Source organism: Cyrtonyx montezumae, unplaced genomic scaffold, assembly GCF_038088225.1.
Source record: "Cyrtonyx montezumae isolate F1298 unplaced genomic scaffold, pur_monq_1.0 scaffold_5, whole genome shotgun sequence".
Lineage (NCBI taxonomy): Eukaryota > Metazoa > Chordata > Aves > Galliformes > Odontophoridae > Cyrtonyx > Cyrtonyx montezumae.
The window spans coordinates 21,772,110-21,793,221 of NW_027072056.1; the positions used below are offsets into that span (position 1 = coordinate 21,772,110).

At 45.5% G+C, this 21,112-nt stretch overlaps 1 protein-coding gene across 5 annotated transcripts; it reads right to left on the bottom strand.

The window, feature by feature from the left end:
* Positions 1-4,388: 4,388 nt before the first annotated feature.
* On the bottom strand, positions 4,389-16,231 carry LOC136055974 (lysosomal amino acid transporter 1 homolog). 5 transcript variants are annotated; one of them, XM_065747878.1, is made up of 9 exons: positions 16,104-16,231; positions 15,105-15,448; positions 13,727-13,856; positions 12,565-12,655; positions 11,168-11,292; positions 10,216-10,311; positions 9,083-9,268; positions 6,904-6,936; positions 5,098-5,119 (listed from the first exon to the last, which is right to left on the bottom strand). In XM_065747878.1, exons 2-8 carry the CDS (start codon positions 15,287-15,289, stop codon positions 6,910-6,912), a joined length of 840 nt encoding a protein of 279 aa, XP_065603950.1. In that variant the 5' UTR covers positions 15,290-15,448; positions 16,104-16,231; the 3' UTR covers positions 5,098-5,119; positions 6,904-6,909. The 5 variants fall into 5 exon arrangements, with proteins under 5 accessions (XP_065603947.1, XP_065603950.1, XP_065603949.1 ...); XM_065747877.1 differs by lacking the exon at positions 5,098-5,119 and adding an exon at positions 5,174-5,602; XM_065747875.1 differs by lacking the exons at positions 5,098-5,119; positions 6,904-6,936 and adding an exon at positions 4,389-4,857.
* Positions 16,232-21,112: the final 4,881 nt, after the last annotated feature.

Below are 21,112 nucleotides of genomic sequence, written 5' to 3' on the forward strand. Positions count from 1 at the left end.
GAATAAAAGAATTCAGAGCTTCCCCGTGACATGGTACCAACAATTACATTAGCAAATAGTTGAGCAAGAAGGTCAGCATTTAATGTGCCCTCCTCATATACTCATTGCTAACTATGAAATGAAACATCAAATAGAAAGGGTTTTATATAAAACCCATCTCCTGAGCTGTGCTCGGGGCATCTTCCTGCCGTGGCGGTGGGCGTGAGGATTGCAGGGATGCAGGCAGATGGAAGTGGTCCCGTTGGAGGTTGGTGCTGTGCAGCAGCACTGGGAAAACGGCATGGGAGCATTACACACACTAGAAATGGGCAGGGTTCAGCACCGGCAGCCCTTCCCAAGGGTGTTTTGCAGCACAGCATCCAAGCACCTTACGTCTCGCAGACACAAGGCTGCCAGGATGCATCACAGCTCCTGCCCCGTGCCAGCCAGCACTGCTGCTCCCAGGCTGCGCTTTGCACGAGCTCCTGCAATTTTAGGGGCACAAATGGTCAAAAGAAGGTGCCTGGTGCACTGCCATCCCCTTGTACGCTGACCGTGCCTCGTACACTGCAGCCCCACCGAGAGGAGCACGAAGGAAACGATCCACCCAGGAGAGAGCGCGAAGCATCTGCATCTGTGCCAGGAGGGAACGTGATCAATAACAAACGAGATCTGATCAGAGGACATAATATCGCTTTCAATGCAAAAAAAAAAAAAAAAAAGAGTTAAGTCTCAGGCAGTAATAAATCACAACGTTACCATTCTCCAGCGCAGAGCCGGTCCTGAACCGCAGCACCTGGCGGTCAGCCCGAGCCCCAGAGCTCCGTCCCCGGCAAACGAAGAACCCGAAGGACCTTCGTGGGGAGGAGAGCACCCGCCCGCGGCTTTGCAGGGAAGCGGCGAGGATTAGGAACTGCTGCTTATTGAAACTGCAGCACAACCCACTGAAGGAGCCCCGAGGTCGGCGATGGAACAGCTCCTGAGCACAGCATCGCCGCGCTGCCCCGGGCCCGGCTCCAACCCGGCTTCCCCACCGCGCCCGACCGCCCCGCAACGCTCCGCATCGCCGGAACGGCAACGGCCCCACCTGGCGGGCGGGCCCGGGGGCTCAGAGCGGCCCCCGCCGGAACCTCCCCCCGGCCGCATCCCCCCCCGTGCCCCCGCAGACCCCCGGGAGCAGCCCGGTCCCCTCCGGCCCTGCGGTGCTGCAGAGCTGGCTGCGGTACCCCGGCCCCGCTGGGGATCTCAGAGGTCTTTTCCAGCCTTTGTGATCCCGTGCGCTATTGTATCGCCTGTGCCAGCATCCACGCAGGGATGTAAAACACGCCCGACCACACGGCCTGGGGTGGGCAGGCAGAGCACCGCACAGCTGAGCTGCACTAGGGGTCAGAAGGTGAGAAGCACAGGTTTGGTGCTCTGGGAAACCTCAGGACCCCAAGCAGAACCGAACTGCTGCCCCAGTGTGTCTGCGGGAAGAGGCAAACCGATGCTGGAAAAACAAGGGAAGAAATACTTGCTTTCTTTCTAAGCTTGGCACATTTGTATCTCAGCAAATTGGCTTAACTACAGTTTGCAGTGCTCCTTTTGAAATATGGGCATTTCTCTGCTGGAAATGCTGTCCTCTAATATTTCCTTCGTCTGAAAGCTGCAATGGTCAATACATCAGCACTGAAGTCTGCTGAGTGCCTCGAAATAGGGCGATATCATTTCCAAAAGTAAGTGACCACTAGGCTGCCGTTAGTCTGACACTGCAGAGCAGGAGATGGCTTTTTGCAACTTTGATTTACTGACGATTGTTGGAAAAGAAGCAAGCAAGAAATGAAAGCCCAATATTTCCATTACAGCTTACTTAATGAAAAAATATTGTAGGAAAGTCAGACATCATAAAATGACCATCTTCTCTCTATATTTACAGGGCTGTGCAATAGCTCGAGCCAGGGCAGGGATCGATGTAGAACAGTCCCTGTGATGGAGGCACAGAGCTCAGAGCCCGGCAGGGCAGGGCAGGCTGTGACCAGCAGCAGTGCAGCGTGGCTGTGGTCATTTGCCCCAAAGAAACCACTCAGAGTGCTGAGCAATATCTCCTCAGGCCAAGCCTGCGTTATCCCTTTCTGTCTGTTTCTCTCTCCTGGATAAAGGGAACGCTTTGACCTCAGGCTGTGGCGTTACAGCCAATCCATCAGGCATCCACGGATGCGGAAAGCTTGTTGTTTGTGTTTTGGACCTGGAGGATGTGCTTTGGGTCAGGAACTGCTTGGGCTCCAGGCAGGAGCAGCAGGTCTGAGCCCGTGGTCCATCTGCAAGCCCGACAAGATTGCACAGCACAGCTGGGATGGGAGGATGGGAGGATGCTGCTGCAAAGGCAGAAGAGCCCCTGTGCCGGCGCCAGGCAGCGCTTCCTATGGCTCCGTCGATACTTGAATCTATTTTAACGATTATCAATACTGATGTTTAGTATAATCACCTTGTCTGATACAATTGCTAGAATCTAAAAGTCAACTAGGTTTTAATGGTTCATCGTTAGGAGTATTATTTAGTAGGATTAAACTGGTCTTAATTCCTCTGCAGCTATCATTTACAGCTGTTCGGAGCACGTTAGAGCAGCCCACCTCACCACGATATCAATCAATGTGCTGGCTGCACACCATATATTTTCAGCTGCATTTAGCAAGTAATGGCACAGATGGATACCCAGGTACGACAGCAATTAATATTCATGAGCTGTCCCTACTGCCATGAAGGCTTCTTCAAAAAGCACAACACAGGAGGATGGACACACCGTGCTGCCCATGGGCATCCAGCACCAGGAGCCCCAGTCATACCTCTTCACCACAGAACTGGCTCCTTCCACATGCAAAACACCAATTTCCCAGCTTTCTGCCATTTGGAAACCAGGGAAAACGTTGGTGCTGCTGAGGCACTATGCTAGAAACCTCGAGGGATCATTTTTTGCTGCTTCCTTGATGTGCTACAGAGCTTGGGAAGAGCTTCAAGGATGGTTAGTAAGGGGAGTAAATGCCTCTGTGCTTTCCATTAGGCGAACCAAACTTGTTTCCTTTAGACCAATAATACACATTTTTTTTCAGCCAGAATACAAATGTGAACTCACAAGAAAATAGTCAGAAGGGGCAAATTAAGTGCATTTATGTTCACTGAAACAAGTGAAGCCCAACCTGTAATGGCCATGAGTTACTCCACACTTGAATACTCTCCTGTGCTCTGGAAGACTCTATTAGGTAAGTTATTGGATGGCTTTGTTGAAAAATAAAGCCCTCAAGACACGTTAGATGTTTCCTTTAGTTAATGAGATTTCCATGATAGCTAAAAAACTGAAATTAGGAAACAATGCAATTAATCCTGGATTACACACAGCGTGGGGGGAAGAATTGGTAATATAAAGCAAGAAGATTAAGACACTTTGCTCTTCAACAAAGAGCTGTGGTGGAAGGGCACAACTTCCCTGCCCAACAGAGGTGGTGAGGATGTGCCCTTCAGTCTCTGCCGTGTGCTGGCACTGCTCTGAACTCCCCTTCTGACACAGAGGATCTGGAATAAAGGGCTGAGCAAAGGGATGACAAAGAAACCTCACATCTTCCCAGGCAACTCTGAGCAGCAGTGACAACAGGACGTATCTGGTGGGCAATGCCACGAGTGATATTACATGCCTAACTTGCTGCATAGAAGCTGAAGTTGGTTTGCATTCCCGTACGCAGCAGAAGGGATGGGCACTACCCCCACCTTCCCAGACACCCAAGAGCAAATTTGTTGATGGGAAAGCATTTTTTTTCCCCCAAATACTCAGTTAACCTATATAAGAAATATTATATACATGAGCTATCGTAAATAAACAACTGCTGCTTCACATTGAGGAAGTTACATTGTTCTCTGACGAAATTCTTAAATCTTATTAACTTCACATATCCCGCATTTGGCTGTTTTAATAACCAGCAGTATGAAATAGGGATAAAAAGGCAACCCAAAATGGGATTACATGGAGCAATAGAAGGGGAAATAATCTCTGAAGAAATAATCTCAGAGCGAATCCCAACTGCATCAGAAAGTAACAAGTCGTGCTCCCCCTCCCCAGCCAGGCGAGCGTGGTAATCTCCTGCACACAGCACATAAATCTGCCAGTGAGACAAATTGCATTGGAATCTCTGCACTGAAAAGGTGAACTTTAATACCCTGAGCTCAGTTCAGAAAGTGGCAGAACCGTGTTCCCTCTACCCACCACCCCTCCAAAACCAGCCAGGCCCCATCCCCTCCGTGTTCACCACCACTGCACAAAGTTCAACAAAGCCCAGAGAGAGAAACACTTCGTTTTCAGGGTGCGCTCCTCATAGAGATGGGGACACAATCAACAGCACTTTGTTACCTTAAAATCTTTATTATCTTTAAAACCCCTTTTGATTGTGTCCCCACTACCTGAAATCCAAGGGGATGAGACTGATGGTGATGACATGCAGTAATTACATTCCACAGAACGCATGGGTATATAAATGTTTTAATTAAAGCCTAACAAAATGCACAGTGATTCTCTGCAACGTACACAGGGATCCCAAGAGTTTCTGCTTTTACATCAGCAAAGATCCCCCTGCGCTGATGGTTCTTAATTAAAGGCCAATTTTCATCTGCACGATGTGACTGGACGGAGCAGCACAGAGCTCTGGGCTGAGTAAGCTCGCCCACTGTTTTTCAACGGCCACACTGCAGTTATGGAGATGCAGATGCTGCAGTCTGAACCATCGAAGCCCTCAGGTGTGAGCAGGGCTGAGCGCAGTGCGGGGCCACGTCCTCGCCCTCCAGCAGCGGCTCCACCTCCAGCAAAGCATGCTGCCTCTCCTCGTGCTGACCATACAGCAGGAACTGCACAGTCACCTGTTATTTTGGGGTAAGGAAGCCATTAACCAGGCTACAGAGGCAGTGCTTGCAGTACTTGCTTTCAATCAAAGATGAAACAAGCTGTGCAGAAGAGAAACCCTCCATTTAGTGCTGGCACAGGCCCCACATCCCATAGCCTGAATAGGAAAGCTTAGAGCTTGGATCTAATTCACATCTTGTGGGGTATTATCCATTTATTTAATCCAAACTGTGGGAGGTTCTACATCAGCATATAAACTCAATACTCATTTTCAGCACTCTGTGGCAAAAAAAAAAAAAAAAATTAAGTCATTTTATGTACAATACCAAAAAAAGGGAGGATACAAAATAAAATATATCAAAATTGCAGATCCCCTTGGTTCTACGGCTCAAGTGAGAAGCAAGGTGGGCAGAGTACCCCATTTCTGGAAGCTGGCAAGGAGGGGAAGTTAGTAAAACCTTTGCTGATCAGGCTCTGCTGCTAACAAGATGCTCATTTCCCACAAAATTCTACCTAATTTGGGATTTACAGCCACTGACAGCCTGACAACACTAGGACTCGATATTTAATGCTGTTTTCAACAGAGAATTGTGCAATTAGACATAACTGTTTATTTCTATTGTGAAACAGACCACTGGAAATGCTGCTAATCTACAGAGAATTAACAGGCGTGTCCTTGTCCCTTTTCCTGATAGCTCCAGCTCTGGAACAGCACTCCTGGCTTTCAGCACACCTAACCTTTAGATACATGGGTAGGTGCATCTGGAAAAGACAAGACAGGTCTTACTCCTTGTGCTGGACAGTTAAGCAACAAGGCTGACACAAAACACTGTCTCCTAACAGCGATACCATTTTGTGAGATAAAGATAGGACACAAACCCACCCAGCTATGCCATCCCATAAGTAATCGTGGCTTTTTAAGGGAAATTGTTTTCAGGGAGGCCTGGAAAGAGGGGAAGTTCTCTACGTCGCAGGCAAAGCCCCAGTAATTGTCCTACTTTTTCCAAAGCTTTCCTGCATCCCACCTCTAAGGCCCCCCAGCTAAAGATTAGACAGGATTTCCTTCATAGATCAGCACTCTTTTTAAGTCTTTCTGTAGTATTATTTGGGGAATCATCTTCTTAAAGCTTAGCAAATTAGCTTGATAACATATATAGCTACTGCTTAAACTTCCTGCTTTTTTCTTTTTCTTTTTTCTTTTTTTTTTTAAGTAGGCCTTTTGGTACTCTCAGCTCAGCATCTCCCCAAGTCTTAATAGCTGCACTGGTACGAAAGGACATGGTGAACTGAGGATCACGTTGCTGAAAACAGATGGCAGGCTGGGATGAGTCTGGGCTGAAACATTATCACTGTGAGCCCCCAAGCTGGCAACAGAGCTTTTAAGGAAGATAAGTTACCAACAAATTACGTGGAATTCACAAGAGTTACTTCCAGAATAAGGCTTTTCTTGTTCAGCACATGCACTCATCTGCTCCGAGTGAAATAAATGCTGGATTTATAAGACTACATAATATGGAAAAAGTTGCTGCTCAAGTTGTTGACCTCCTGGGGGAAACAACATGGGCTCAGCATGCAGACAGCGCGAAGTGGAGGAGGCAACCAACGCGCTCCTCAGAGCCATGGTTACAATGGTCACAGGGCTACTGTGTCAAATCTGCTTCACCAAACCTAAAGGCAACCTAATGACAACTCAAACAACCTATCAGCTTTGAGACAAAACACAGGAGGGCAGAGAAGTATGCTTGGCTGGGAAAGCCTTGCTGACTCCTCAGGTCAGACCTGCATTCTTTGCGCTGTGTAATTAAACTACAAAGCCTGATGTTTGTAAAAGTACATAATGGATTCCAAGTGGCTGCCCTGCACTTCACAAAGGGTGCAAGATGACAGTCTGTGTACAGCAGCCTGGCTCCTGCTGAATATACTGCGGCTATTTAGCAACAACCTGGCTACACTTAATGAAAAGAAGTACCTGTGGAGGATTCCAACACGGTTCTCTGACAATGGGATGTTGTCAAACAAACAAACAGAAAAAGAAACACAAAGATCTTGGTAAAGGGCTCTACCTGAATCTAAATGCAAAGCTGAGCTGTTCGGTTCTGGTGGAGGGTAAAAGAGAGAAGGACGTAAGGGTGAAAGGAAATACTCACAGAAAAGGACAAAGTTTTCCAGCAGCCTTGCACTAAATTCACCCTGTTAGGTTTCCAGCAGCAGGCAGCACCAAGTTTCCAAGGACAGAGCTGGGGAAAAGCTCATTACTTCAGAATACGTAGAACTAAATCCCTGTGCACAAATGAACCATTAAGCCCTCACACACTTCAAGAAAAGCTCTGACAAAGTCCACCACGGACCCCTAAGATAGGAACCTCTGCACCCAGTGCCTCTCACCCCAGGGTAACACATTCACACCTCGGGCTTCGTGGCCCCTGGAGAAACTCCAACCAACTTCCACTGCAAAGCAGCAGTTGGAAGGAAACAATTACAGGAAAATAAAATCACGTCCAATGTATAATTCAAATGCCCAATGTTATTAAACTCCTTTTAAAATCAGAAAAAAGAGGACAATTCATACTTTACAAACAATTGGACACTTCCATTACTGATTGAAAGTAGCTGGCTTATTGTGCAACCAAACAAGTCTAAGTTGAGATACCGAGGAAACAGGATGACCACGTTATCCTGTTAAACAAGCTGAAGCAAGTCCAGTGTAATCCTGTGCTAAGTAACACTGGAGCTGCTGCTCCAGCTGCCATCAGGAGTCCATTTGCTTCTAAAAATACTCAACGTTGGCCACGTCAGATGGCAGCAGCAGAACGAACACTGCAGCAGACACAGAGTAAGTGAACTCTTAATCCTTCCTTGGACCTTGAGAAATGAGGCCTTGTTTTCCACCTAATGAAACTCTGGACATTGTGAGGAATAAACCCTACTGGAATTGGACAATGTCATGAACCACTTCTCAGAACAGAGACTGCTACACAAATGGTCAATTATGAAACACCTCTCCTGTAGAAATTACAACCTTTCCACTTAATCCCTCTGTTCTCCAAAAGCCACGTGTCCCTGGTCTTTCTTTTCTGGTCTAGCACGACACAGCACTCTGTTAGAATTCTGATTTCCCTGTTTGGCAAGAGACAGTAACGAAGCTCTCTTTTTTAAAAAGCATTTACTTCCATACCTCAGGGGGTTCTCAAAGCTGGAGGTCTGCTCTTGTTTTCTCTTGATTACAAATACTTCATACATTTTGAACTAACACCATATACATGACCAGATTTCCATAAGCTCCTCAACCTGATTTGGAAGCATCTGCTTTCAATATAATTTGAACTGGAAGACTATTAGCATGATTGGATTCAGCCTCCAATCAAGGCAGAACTGAGAATTGAATGTCATGTGCACACTGGCACTGCAGTTCTGGGGCCGGGCTCAGGGACAGAGGAGGTTTGTGGCCAATATAAGTTTCTTTTCAGTGTGCATCACAGAAAGGCATCTCCAAATATGTACATAATGTACTGAAATGGTCCTCCAGATCAGATTCTGCTTTTTTTTTTTTGTAAATAAATATTGGCAGTTTTAAGTTTCCATCTGGGTGTGGGGAGGGAGAAAAAGAGTAACTACTTCATTTATGGAACAAAAGTCCTCGGCACCCAAAGCAGCCACGTGGGCCAACAAGCAGCCCTGAATCCCCACAGTCTGTGTCATCTCTACCAGTAAAACTAAAAAGTTATCTCAAAACAGGTTGCTAACCACCAAGTCTCACAAGTATGTTTTACTAAACTGCTCACTTAAACCACCATGGCTGCAGATGCAAAAAGCACAGATAATTGTTCTGAATGACGGTATGACTTCAGAGTCCACCCAAAGGGTCACCTGTCCCATCGTTAGGCTAATTGGAGTAATCATAAAACCATAACACTTATGAAATTACTTTAATCAGAAAGACAACACCGATGCCTGGGAATCCCTAACCTCTTAAACTGCTTCAGGTAAATCTGGTAAAGAACTTCCTTTGAATGCAGAACAGATTAACACAATGTCCTTTAGCATGGTATGGTCTTGAAATTACTCTTCATTCCATCCCATTTCATACTTGGAGTTAATAGAGCTATGTATAAGGATGCTAAATGACAGCACTTAACCTCCACAGTGTAGCTTGAATGTACATATTTTATGTGAACTTAATATTATCAGTAAATACTAACAACTCCGACCTGACAAACTCTGGCTCTAACAGGAAAAGGATACAAAAACATCTAGTAACAAAACTCCAAAGCTCCCGAGGAGCCACGGAAGATGGTGTAAAAAGTAGAAGGCCCGGAGAGATCCAGCAGCAGGCATCTTTAAGACAAGGCTGAGGCCATATGTACAGTTCCCCAGCATGGCTGATGCAAACAGCAGGTAAGAGCTGCCTTCTGTTGACTTCCTCTGAAACTAAAAGCAAGGAAGTTATTACGGAAAACACGTTTTAAGCTACATCACAGCAAACGTTTCTAGACAATTCTGGCACTTTGTACTAACACACACTGAAAGATTTTTCAGACATTCTTCTCCACCTTTTCCTGGGCACTGAATCCTCTCAGCTTTGTGTTTTCAGCATGTTATCACTGAAAGCAACAGAAACTATTACAGCTCTCAGAAGCCGCTCTGCTTAACATAGTTTTTATGTAGGTGCAAAGCAGCAAGGATAATCTGCTTCCAAATGATATTTAGTTCTTAGGAAATCTGTTGCTCTATCAGTGTGCACAGTAGAGCCCTTTGAAAATTGCCTTGTATTCCAGCTGGAATGGAAAAAGGGTAAGGAAACAGGGAACAGGAATAAGCTTGGAAATGAATGGAACCTTTTCATAATCAACTAAAAGATCCATATAAATTTGATGATGTAAAACCTTCAGGATTTTTTCTTCTATAGCCTCTTTATTTTCTTTTTTAATATTGGCACATTTTAAAAAGTCAGTAATGACATCTTCAAAGGGCTAAAGCTTTAAACTACTCATCCTATGATTTTAATTTTTGATCCTGTCGTTGGTTACCTAAAGTAGAATCGTTTGGAGGAAGAAAAAAAAAAAAGGAGGTATCAGTTGCTCATGAAAACAATCACACAAAGCATGTTTCTGCTTCCACACCTGATAAATCCAACTGTAAACGTTCCTCTTTCCTGCTCAATCTGTACCCTTCTACTGATCAAAGACCATCACTTTCCTAAAATTCTCACCATTCTCTTTTGAAAGGGAGAAGAAAACCCTGAACATTTTAGACTGCCACAAAAGCCAAGGAGACTTTCACACTTTGAGGGCTCGCTGCAGGAAGAATCCAAAATCTCAAGCAACGGAGAGCATTTTGTATAACATACAAGTACACTCAGCCAAAAACAGACTTACATTTTTATACAGCTGAGGAAATCTACTTCCCAAGTAAAACACACAAGATATATAGCCACAAACGAAGCCTGACATTTCAATCATATCGAGAGAGTTCTGAAAAATAAAGGTACATATATTTTGGCAAGAATGTTTTCAAGCATTTCAGAGACTTAAACTGAGAGCCCACTGGCTGTTTTTTTGGACAGAACTTTCAAAGCAGCTCAGGGCTGCTCTTCAAATGACCAAAAAAGGGCGAGAAAGTGTTTAATCTTTATCTCACAACAATGCTCAGTGCTGCGTCATAGCTGTGCCTGAGATCAAAATCAGCACCAGGCTTCAGGATACAGCACTCATATCAATCCAGTTCTTCTGCTAAAAAAGCCTGGGCACAATAATTCAAGCCAAAACTAAAAACTGCAGCTAGGGCCACTAAATTGTTAGTTTTCTCACTCTTAGCTGTATTTTGAAAATAAGCTGCTTCCCTGCTGGGCAATGTTGCAGGATTACAATTATTTTACTGGCATTAATACGAAGGCCATCAAATTGCTAGGACAGCCTGTGAACTTTCCTGGTGAAGTGACAGCAGCAGCAGCAGGTACAATTGTAATTTTCCACTTCTTATTGATTGCACTTTTCACTACATAGGCTCTACATGGATGTCTGCAGTAGCTACCACAGGCAGAAAGACAACACGTATACGTGCCGTTTCACAAAGCAGCACATCCTAATAACCCAAGGGACAGAATAAGCCCGAAAAACAGGGAGCTGCTCAAAGAAGCTGTTTTGCAGCTTATTTATTTTGGAATGTATGGTATATGCTTAGAAATCCACATAGTGCCACATTTATGATATCTGAAGCATTGTTAAAAACGTCACCCAAATTTCTTGAAGCTCAGAGCACACAGTCTTCTCAAGGCACATGTGAGTCTGTTAGTTTAATTTCTTGGAATGGAAGCAGGTAAGTACTTACATTACTCCCTTCCATTGCTGAGCTCTGGTTGTGGTTTCTTATTAACAGCTGGCAGGGTAAAACAATGCACAGGGTTATACACATCAAGATCCAGGTTATACAGAAATTCTTCAGGCTTTTGCTGCCTAGAATGATAAACAAATAAATGAGCTGCAAAATTATGCCTGCTCTTAAGGTTACTTTTCATCTGCAACACAAATATGTAAATCTGAAGGTCTAATTTCAGTTAACTTCTCCTCACCAGCCTCAGGAGCCCACCTCCCCCAGGCTCTGTCCCCAGCTCTGCTCACACCACTGAGGGAGCAGTGCAGGAGCACTCCTTCAGCAGGCACTGCTCCTACGGTCACTGTCACCAGCGGAACAAAAGGCTGCATGGCATCAGAAAGCCTGCCCTGAACACATGCCACCTGTATTAGAGACAGGAATTAGTACTGTGGTTTCACAGCCTGTGTTTGGATACTGATCACCTCGCAAAAACTGACCACTTTGTCTACGGCAACAGCTCTAGAACTGGGCATTGAAAGCCCTCTTCTATTGCTTTATTCAGTGTTCTTCCCATTCCAGTCATGCAGAGTTGAGCTGAAGTTGGCAGAGGCAGTTATAACACACAAAATCCTGCGCTTGTTTACAAGAGTAGGCAGTAAGAAGGAAATATCTTCAGCGCTGACCTATCCTCAGGTTTATTATCAGTACCATATTGAACGAATCTGATTAATCCTATTTAGTGTACCAGGCAGGCATCTGTTTTACTTCAGCTTTTTGTTACCTCCACTACACCATGGGTTTCCTTTGATTTTTTAAGATTGACAAGTTACTGGTTTTGATTGCATGCGATGTGCACAGAGCTTTCATGCCTTCCATTTCACTAGTCCAGTATGCTGAACAATACAACTACTGCCAGGAATTACAAAACAACTTCAGCAATTTAATTCCTCTGGACTATTTTAAAATCGTATGCATTGAAAAAGAACACACAAAGATGTCAAGGTGTTTGATGAACTAAGCAAATGAAATCCCGTTTTAATCAACACAGAAGAAACTGACTGAAGCACATAAAAAAGAACATTTAATTTCAACTTATATATATATTTAGATAGCTGTAAGTAGACATGGAGCAAGTCACAATATGGAACCAGCCTCAATAAGAACCAATACAGTTCCAGCTTCATTTTCTGTCTATGTAAATCAACTGTACTACACAGAAAACATTGATGGATATTGTGTGGGTAAGAGGGGAAAAAGGCAGAAGAATAGAATTTTCACAAAAGACAGAAAATCGGAAGGAAAAGGCCCAACAACTCCAGTTGGAATCTGTGTACTCTATTTAAACACCATAGAAAACATCAAGGTGAAGAAGTTGCCTTATGGAGAATGTTTTAATTGTTAAAAAACCTTACATTTAATCATTTTCTGATTCTTCAGCCTGTAGTAGACAAATTGTGAAATCAAAATTATATCCATGTTAACGTAAGAGACAGCAGTGAGAGTCTGAAAGAGAAGATACATTTGCTTGTTCAGCATACAAAAGTACAAAATATCCTCTGAACTAAGCTGTGCTTCTTAATAACAACGTGCTCAACCAGTCCAAAGCCACAGCCAAAATAAGAAAAAAAGCATTCAGAGGAACAACAAGTTAGACAGCAGCAGATGAATGCAACGTAAAGCCTGAGCAATAGGAACTTGCTGACACAATCACAACAAGGTTGTTTTCCAGGATGTACTGCACCAACTGCTACCTGGGCAGACTGATAAAGCTCTTCCTGCCCTGACACTGCAGACTGCTCTACCCAGTTTCCTAGCTCGCTGGAACCTCTCCATCTTAGTGCCTCCTGCCTCAAGGAGTCAGGACTGACAGCCCCTCTTCCCCCTTGACAATGAGGGAGATGGAAAAGACAGAGCTGCACATGAAGCTGTAAAACAGAAGATACGTCTATCCACTCTTGCATCCACCTCCAGCTTGGGAAAACTTCCATAGGGAGGGTGACACACACATCTTTCTTTAAGAGCTGCAGATAAGAAACTTTCAGACACAAATAACCGACACTGACAACTACTGCTTACTCCAGAGAAGCCCTCCCCTCCTTGAAAATAAGTCTTTTTGAATTTGTAAGGGATTAGCAGCTCCACTGAAGTGGTGGTTTTGTTACTAAACGCTTATTCTAAAAATAAACAGACAGAATGAAATTTTAAGACTAGCTGCAGCACAACAGCTTAATCCACCACAAGCTGAACAGCACAACTTCCTATTTGCTCTGCAAGCTTACTTTGAAGGCAAGCTAACTGAGAGTTCCCCACTTCATTCTTTATTGAATGCATCCCAGTAAGTCTCTCATGATGCTAACTGTAAGAGTGCAACGGTCCCTGCAACACATAATGGTATCAAAGTAAACATCTGAGAAACATCTGACCTGCCTCACGGACAGTAGATCAGTGAGCAGAATGTCGAACTATTTTCCTTCCTGGTACCTATTTCACTGTGCATTATCATGTTACCCTGGAGTTTAAAAGAGACATTCTACAAAGAGGATACATCAAAAAGTAGAAATCTTGACAGATTACCTGAATTGGCAGTTGATTTGTTAAATAGCAGCCTGTAAGATTTGTGAGATCTCCAGCTACCCAACACAGCAGGAAGCCCAAAGACAGTGCTTGGTCCACTTTCCCATTCCGACAGGAGACGTAAATTTGCCTGGCACAAATTCCAGAATTGTGAAACATCGTTAGCCAAAAACATTCGACATGTTCGAATATACATTTTTCAATATCAGAGTAAAGGAAGAACAAAGCTGTAACCACAAGAGACCCATCCCAGCAACACCCACAGACACTTTGAAGGGGAACTCAGCGTCACTACCACTGACCGTGTCTCACTCTGACACAACGAAAGGCTGAAATCACCACCTCATTACTGCTTGCATGGGCTTCTCCTTCTGCGTGCGTTGTGTGTGTGCCTTCTGCAGTGAAATATCAACGTGTAAGCACCAAAACTATGCCTTCATCACTTCGTGTTCATCTGCTATAAATACCAGCCTTTGAAATCCTGAAATAGGGAAAACTTTTAACAGAAGGGCTAAGAACGAACAAAGCTTCTGTGAGAATTGACAACTACACTTCGGCCTCCAAACTGAAGAAATGTTCTTCAAATTCACAATGGGAGCTATGAAGCAATCCCAAATTTGAATCCATTAGGCACGTCTTGATGAATTACATACTCGCTAACGTGACAGTTTGAATGTAAAGCCTCCTTTCAAGTAATATTTCAAAAGCTCAACAGCTTACTGAGAGTGTTCTTATTCTGCTTGATCTCCATCACTCTTCTATTAGTTCAGTAATTTATATTCCTGTTATAGGGACAGACTTTGGAGTCAATCTCATTCTGTTTTGGGCATTTTCACCTGCTAGCAGCATTTCCACTTCTCTTTTGCCATCTCCTATTGGAGATAACATTGGAAATCTGAACCCAGTGCCAGTCTTCCCAACAGCGACTGATTTTGCACTACTAAAGCACTAACTCGTGTGCCGTTTCTGACTTTGTCTTAGTCCAAATTTCACTGTCAGGAGCCAGCTCAACAGCACCAGTGACATGGCATGTGGTTCACATACACAGTGAGCCAGTTTCTGCAGAAGCATGCTGTGTGCACACATCTCAGGGTGGGGAAGATAAGAGAGAAGAGGTGATTTATTCTCATTTTCTCTAAGTGGCAGAGATTAGTGTCAAGTCAGTACAACAGAACAGTACATCAAGCTCATTTGTCAACCACCAAATATTGTTCTAAACATGAACAACATGCTTCTCTGGCATATTATATCTGTATTATGCAGATAGAGAAACATATCCAAGATAAACTTAAAAAAAAAAAAAGGCAGCTTGTGAAAAAGGCTTCAGGCAAGATTACTCATGTTTCAATCTGAGGACTGCCAAAGACTTTAAACTTACGGTAGTGCAGCAAACAGAAAACAGACAATGGAAATCAGTCCTATGACAACGCTCCAGTACTCCCACGCATTCTCGACACATTCTTCTAGAAGATGCCAAATCCATGGTGTTCCATTTATACACAGTCTCCTATTCTCTACTGGGGAGATATTGAAAGCATATGTATACAGCTGGGAAGCCATCATTTCTGGACTGAGATTCAGTTTCAGAAGTTTATTCTGCCTCCGTTTTTACCCCATGCAAATCCGCAAATCCGTTTACCAATGCTGAATATCCACTGTGAAAAACCTCTGCGTGCAGACGGGTGCTGGATATCACAGCTCTTCCCAATCTCATAAACAAACCTGCCAAATTCAAAGAAATAAATACAGCCAGTGTGAATAAGACGTTAACCATGAGATGCTTGCTCTTATTTATTGCTTACAGAGAGGATGTCAGACTTCCAAGAAAGAAAAACTACTTTGTGGTCCGTCACATTCATTAATCCTTGACAACTATTTGCAACACTCTAGATTTACATCACTTCAGCATTTTAGCCTGAGCCCACGCTAGGCAGGGACTACCAGTTACACTCAGGGCCCAGAGAATTGCCACAGGGTAAGTAAACCAAACAATTGATTTGCATTTAAAACCAAAACCCTGATTCGCATGTACAGCCTTCTGCCAGTGAAGAAATGATGCTTTCTTTAGCAAACACCCTATTCACACTTAGAAAACACAAACGTTCTGTTAATATCTATGTAATTCACTTCCAGCTCACCTTACAAAAAAAGAAATTACTTCTTGCTCAGCTTGCAGTCAGCTCTTATGTCTGCCTGAATCTAGGCAGCCCATCAGACTCATTAGGGATTCAATATGTTGTCAAACAGTTGACATTATTTAATACTTCAGAGGAAATTGGGCAAGCATGTGAATATCCACAGAGAAAATATAGGGTATTCCCAGCCCAAACCCACCTCCTTAGAAAACCTACACCAACAACAAAACAAAAGGACTCACTCAGTTAGACAGTGAGAAACTGGCTTTTTTCCTTCTCTTTTCAGACTTCAGGTGCCTGCAGCACTCTGTGCTGGAACAAGTTTCCTGTAGAAGCTGGCTGCCTCTCAAGAGAACTGTCATCATGGGACCTAAACCACACAGACAATAAAAGCAAACATGTTTTCACACACTGAGAATTCATCTGTTGGTTATATTCAGCTCATGCTGGTGAAGTCACTAGACCTCATAGCCATCTTTGCAAATGACTCTTAAAGTTAAAACACATCGGTGAGCAGCACTGCAGGTAAGCTTCCCACTCTGGCACTCTGCAGCTGAACAGCATATCACCATCCACTAGCAAGGGAGAAGCATCAAAGCATACATGCTACCAGGCAGGCCTTACACTATCAATTTCACCCATCCATAAGCACTGTGGCACAAACCATAAAGTTTATGAAGTTTCAGATACCACTGCACCTCAACTTCATCCCAAATGCCCATTTCACCATTTCAAGATATCCAAAATATATGAGTCAGAAAAAACAATCAAAAAAAAACCCCACAAGGTTGAACATGGTATTTAAAACTATGCCTGAGTGAGTACCTTCACTCTGGTCTGATTTGTGCACATAAAAACTCTAAGAACATGGACTGTGGGGTAATGAGTCTGAGATCAGCCTCAGCCACCTGCACTCCTGCTACACCCTGCTCCAAAACCCTGCAGCTATCACAGAAAACCAAGCAGTTTCACAGGTGGTGGGAGCTGGGAGTCGCACAGGCCACGAGCACTCCTTGTAACTAGGTTTCTAGCTTCAATACCAACCACTTTGTTTTTGTTTTGTTTTTAGAACCTCAGAGCAACACCGTGTCCTGCTAAGAGCCCTATCAGCCAAACCAAGAAGCCCAACCACGGCTAGAACAACTGGATGCTGTCACCTCAACGGGTCTGCCACAAACCTGAACTGCTGGGAAAGGAAAAGCCAACGAGGTCAGCGTTGCTGGCAGCTCCAGTCAGCTTCACATCTGGACTGGGTGCACCAGACCAGGAGATACCCATCGTGTGGCACTGACACACTGCATGTCTATGCTCACAGTGCAAAAGTGGCACAGTGCTCATGCCGGACCTCCTCTCACACACTTCACTTCTTCCTCAGCCTTTAAAACAGGGCAACCACCTTTCACTTCACTTACTTCTGTCACATGAAATGCTTTGTGCCTGCAAACAGAACCACACTGGCACGATGCTTCTCTCCTTCCAGTTGACGAGAAAGGAAAATAATATCAAAAGGTGAGTTACGTTTCTGCAATAACGCCAGGCCTTAACGACCCCTTGCCTGCAACTTCACCCCGAGGCTGCTGCCCTAACGTGCGAGTGTGAGAAGCGAAATCCCTTTTGTTAAGCACGGCCCCACAGTGCAAAGAGGCACAGAGGCCGGAACCCGGAGGGATGCTCGTTCAGTTGGGACCTTTAGGATCACGCAGCTCCAAGCCCCCCGCTATAGGTCCGCGCAGAGCCCCATCCAGCCCGGCCTCGTTATCTCTGGAGGGGGGGAAAGAGAAACCCAACCCCAACACCACGGAGCCCAGGGCGATGTCAGAGCCCTCGTGTGCGCTCCCCAGCACGAACCCTCCCGCCGCTCTCCCATCGCGACCGCCGTCTCCCGAGGGCTGAAGCCACGGAACGCAGATCCCCCACGGAAGCTCCGAGCCGGGGCAGCCCAACCCCAGGACGAGCGCAGGGGAGGAGAGCGAGCACGCGAGCGCGGCACACACCGACCTGCCCAGGGCGGCTGCTGCTGCTCCGCCGGCCCAAACCCTGCGGAGAAGGACGGACGCAAGCTCCCGCACCGGGCCCCGCTGCCCACCCATCCGCCCGGCAGCGCGCCGAGACCCCGCGCCCCGCCCGCCCCGCCCCGCCCCGCCCTCCGCCCGCAGCGCCGCAGCTGTGGGAGCGGAGCGCCCCCTGCTGGCGGCGCGGGGCCGCGCTCGTGGAGCTGAGGAAAGGCCCCCGCCTGCCCGCGGCTCCCGCAGCCGTTGCTTGAAGGCTGCGTGGCCGTCCGTACAGCAGCACGGCGCCGTGGGGTGGCTCCCCTGTGCTGGAGCCCCAAGGGGCTCTAGAGAATGGGGGGAGCCGGCTTTGAACCCGTGGAAGTGCTGCCTGCAGGCATGGCAGCAGTGCCTGAGCTCTGACCCTTAGTACGGCATCCTGCACACAGGATTCCATCCTGCTCATGGGATCCCAGAATCCATCCTGCACACAGAATCCATCCTACATAAAGGATCCCATCCTTCCCACGGGATCCTATCCTGCCCACAGGATCCCATCCTGACAGAATCCCCTCCTGCCCATAGGATCCATCCTACCCTATGGAATTGTAGGGTCAACCAGCAATGGCAGCAGAGCACAACCAGCCGGTTGCCCCTTCTGGGCACAGACTGTCAGGCCTGTATATCCCACTGAATTCCAAAATCTGGGCTTTTGGTGCTCCTACTGTGTCCAGTTGAATTTCTGACCAAGATTTCCTGTGGAAAGCTCTAAGCATCGGTGTGAAAGTGAGATTAAATAAATAATGACATTTATAATCCTAATAGATACCAAGAAAAAGGCTCCAGCGAGGGAAGAAAAACTTTTCACATCAGCCTTTCTACTCCAAAGCATCTGTAAAGCTGTATTTAAACAGGAATATCTTTGCAGAGCCCCCTGGACCTGCTGGTGCTGCCAGCACTGCCCTTTTGCTTCACTGGTAGCAGCAATTAAGGATCCAAGAAGGGAAGCAATCTAATGAACAATCCTGGGATCTTCACGGGATATGTACTTTCAAGCATGAATATTTTAAAATATTTTGATAGGAAGCAATGCTGTATAATTTACTGAATTTTTAATACAATTTTACTTCTATTCTCACGTAGGCTCATTGTTTCTGCAGTTACTGCAGTCTGGCTAATTAACACAGAGTTGGGAGGATGATTAAAGCGGAGCTCGGTGCCTGCATTGTTCTGGTTTAATTGCTGCTCAAGCCATGGCTCTGTGTTGGCTTTGGCAGCTGAGCAGCGCTCTCCTGGCACTGAGGAACTCCCATTTGTGTCCATGAGGATCATCTGCTGCTGACTGGTGAAGGCGTGCAGGTTTGTGCATGTCTCCAGCAGGACACAGACGTGGGGAAGAGACGGATGTTTTTGCAACACCTCAGAACAATTTGGCCGAGATACCCACGTGGCATCAGTTATGAGAGGGTGGGCTGGTCAGGGTCTGCTCAGCTTCACAGAATCACTGAGGCTGGAAAAGACCTCTAAGATCACCAGGTCCAACCCCAACCCAACCCAATCCCACCTGCTAACCACGTTCCTCCTTTGTGCTCCTCAGCCCACAGCTGGCTTCAAGAGAGGGCACAGGGAGCAGCACAGCTCAGGCTCGGTGTCACCTCCCTGAAGCCTGGAGAAAGCCATGCAAGGAACCTGCAGAGCATGTACTCCAGAGCTGGTTGTGAGCCTGGAGCATGCAAGGGCAGCGAGTGCAGAGATCACACAGGTGGCCTGAGAGGGTAAAATATCCCACAAGTGCTCCTTCCAACACTGTGAGGATCAAACACATGGGAATGGCTTGTGCCAGGTCCTGAGGGCACTAGCACACCTCAAGGGACCTGAGCAGTGAAAAAGCGAATAAAGAGAGGACAATGTGCTGACAGACAGCCAATTATGCCATAAATATAAACGAAACTGAAAAGATATGTACAACATTACATATTTATGGATACAGTTTTGTTCTACTGTCACATAACAAAATGAATAATACATTAGTCCAGGAACTTGTCATTAAGTGAATTTCTTTGTTGCCTTGCTGTTAAAATGAAGACCTTGTTCTGTAAATGAGTGTGACATTAACCCTTTTCTGGGGGTACAGCCTGGTGTGAGTAAAGGTACTGCAAGATGTATATTTGAAGTAGATTTTGTGATTTTTAAAGTGAGATAATTCTAATGAACTTCATCAAAGATTTGAAGACATTCAGGAAGATTTTACAAAGTTTTCTGTTGATGAGATATAGAAATGAGTTTTCAATGCATCTGTACAAGAAAAGAGAGAGTCCAGAGCTTCAGGAAGAGGAGCAGGAAAAGCTGAGGCTGCTGAAATGCTGCACGAGATGTTTGCTGCACCAGAGACATTTGGGAGAGCAGAAATCATGAAGCAAGTCAGGCCTTGTAACAAAGCAGAGATCTATTGTGTGTTTGAAATGGAATTGGAAGGAGTGTTTGGCTATCAGGTAGCTCCTGATGATGTGTTGAAGCATTTCTCATAGGGAAGCAAGAACAGAGCAGAAAACATTGGGTGTGCCCAGACCTGGTGGCTCTTGCTCAACATAATGAGGTTGGTTACCTCACCTCTTGAGGCCTTTCCAATCCTGCATTTATATGGTTCCATGCCCACTCCATGCAGAGACTTTCTCCTGCAAGTCTAGCTAACAAAATTACATTCTGGAAAGCAATACACATAGGCATACTAGTGCTGGTATTAATTAATTTAAATTACCACTCCTGTGAGGTTATTGTTGACTGGTTTCCTTAAGCTACAAAACAACTGTGACTGCTTAGCTCTGATGCCGTTAGTGACATTGGAGCTCCTGGTGGAAGCACTGCTCCATATGTTTCTGCTTTTCAAAGCACTGTGCTCATCTGTGAGGTATAGAATTAGCAGCGGTAAGCTTCTGAAGCATAACATCCTGAGCAGATGTTTCAGTAGTTTTTAAATACTGACTCTTCCTGAGGCATCTACCCATGGCCAAGAGGAGGACCTGCTCGCGGGAAAGGCGGGAGCTCATTGCACCAGGGTGTGCTGTGTTTCTTTCTTTAAGCTTAGCATAAATGCCTGTATTAATTTCAAATGTACCTCTATGGTACAGACTAGCTATCAGCTTCGTAAGCAGGTGTTTGAATTGCTGTTAGCCTGTAGACTGAATGAGGGCTGGAGATGCCTGGATGCTGTGCAGGTGCAGATCCATCCTTGGTTTCAGGCACCGTGTGCAGCAGGCGTGCCC

Coding starts and splice junctions, on each gene's coding strand:
- LOC136055974 (XM_065747875.1), bottom strand. CDS start 15,289: ATGATGGCTTCCCAGCTGTATACATATGCTTTCAATATCTCCCCAGTA. Junction 9,269..10,215: donor TTCCTCAGCTGTATAAAAAT/GTAAGTCTGTTT, acceptor CCTTGCTTTTAG/TTTCAGAGGAAGTCAACAGA. Junction 4,858..9,082: donor TTTTGTTACTAGATGTTTTT/GTATCCTTTTCC, acceptor CCAAAATAACAG/GTGACTGTGCAGTTCCTGCT.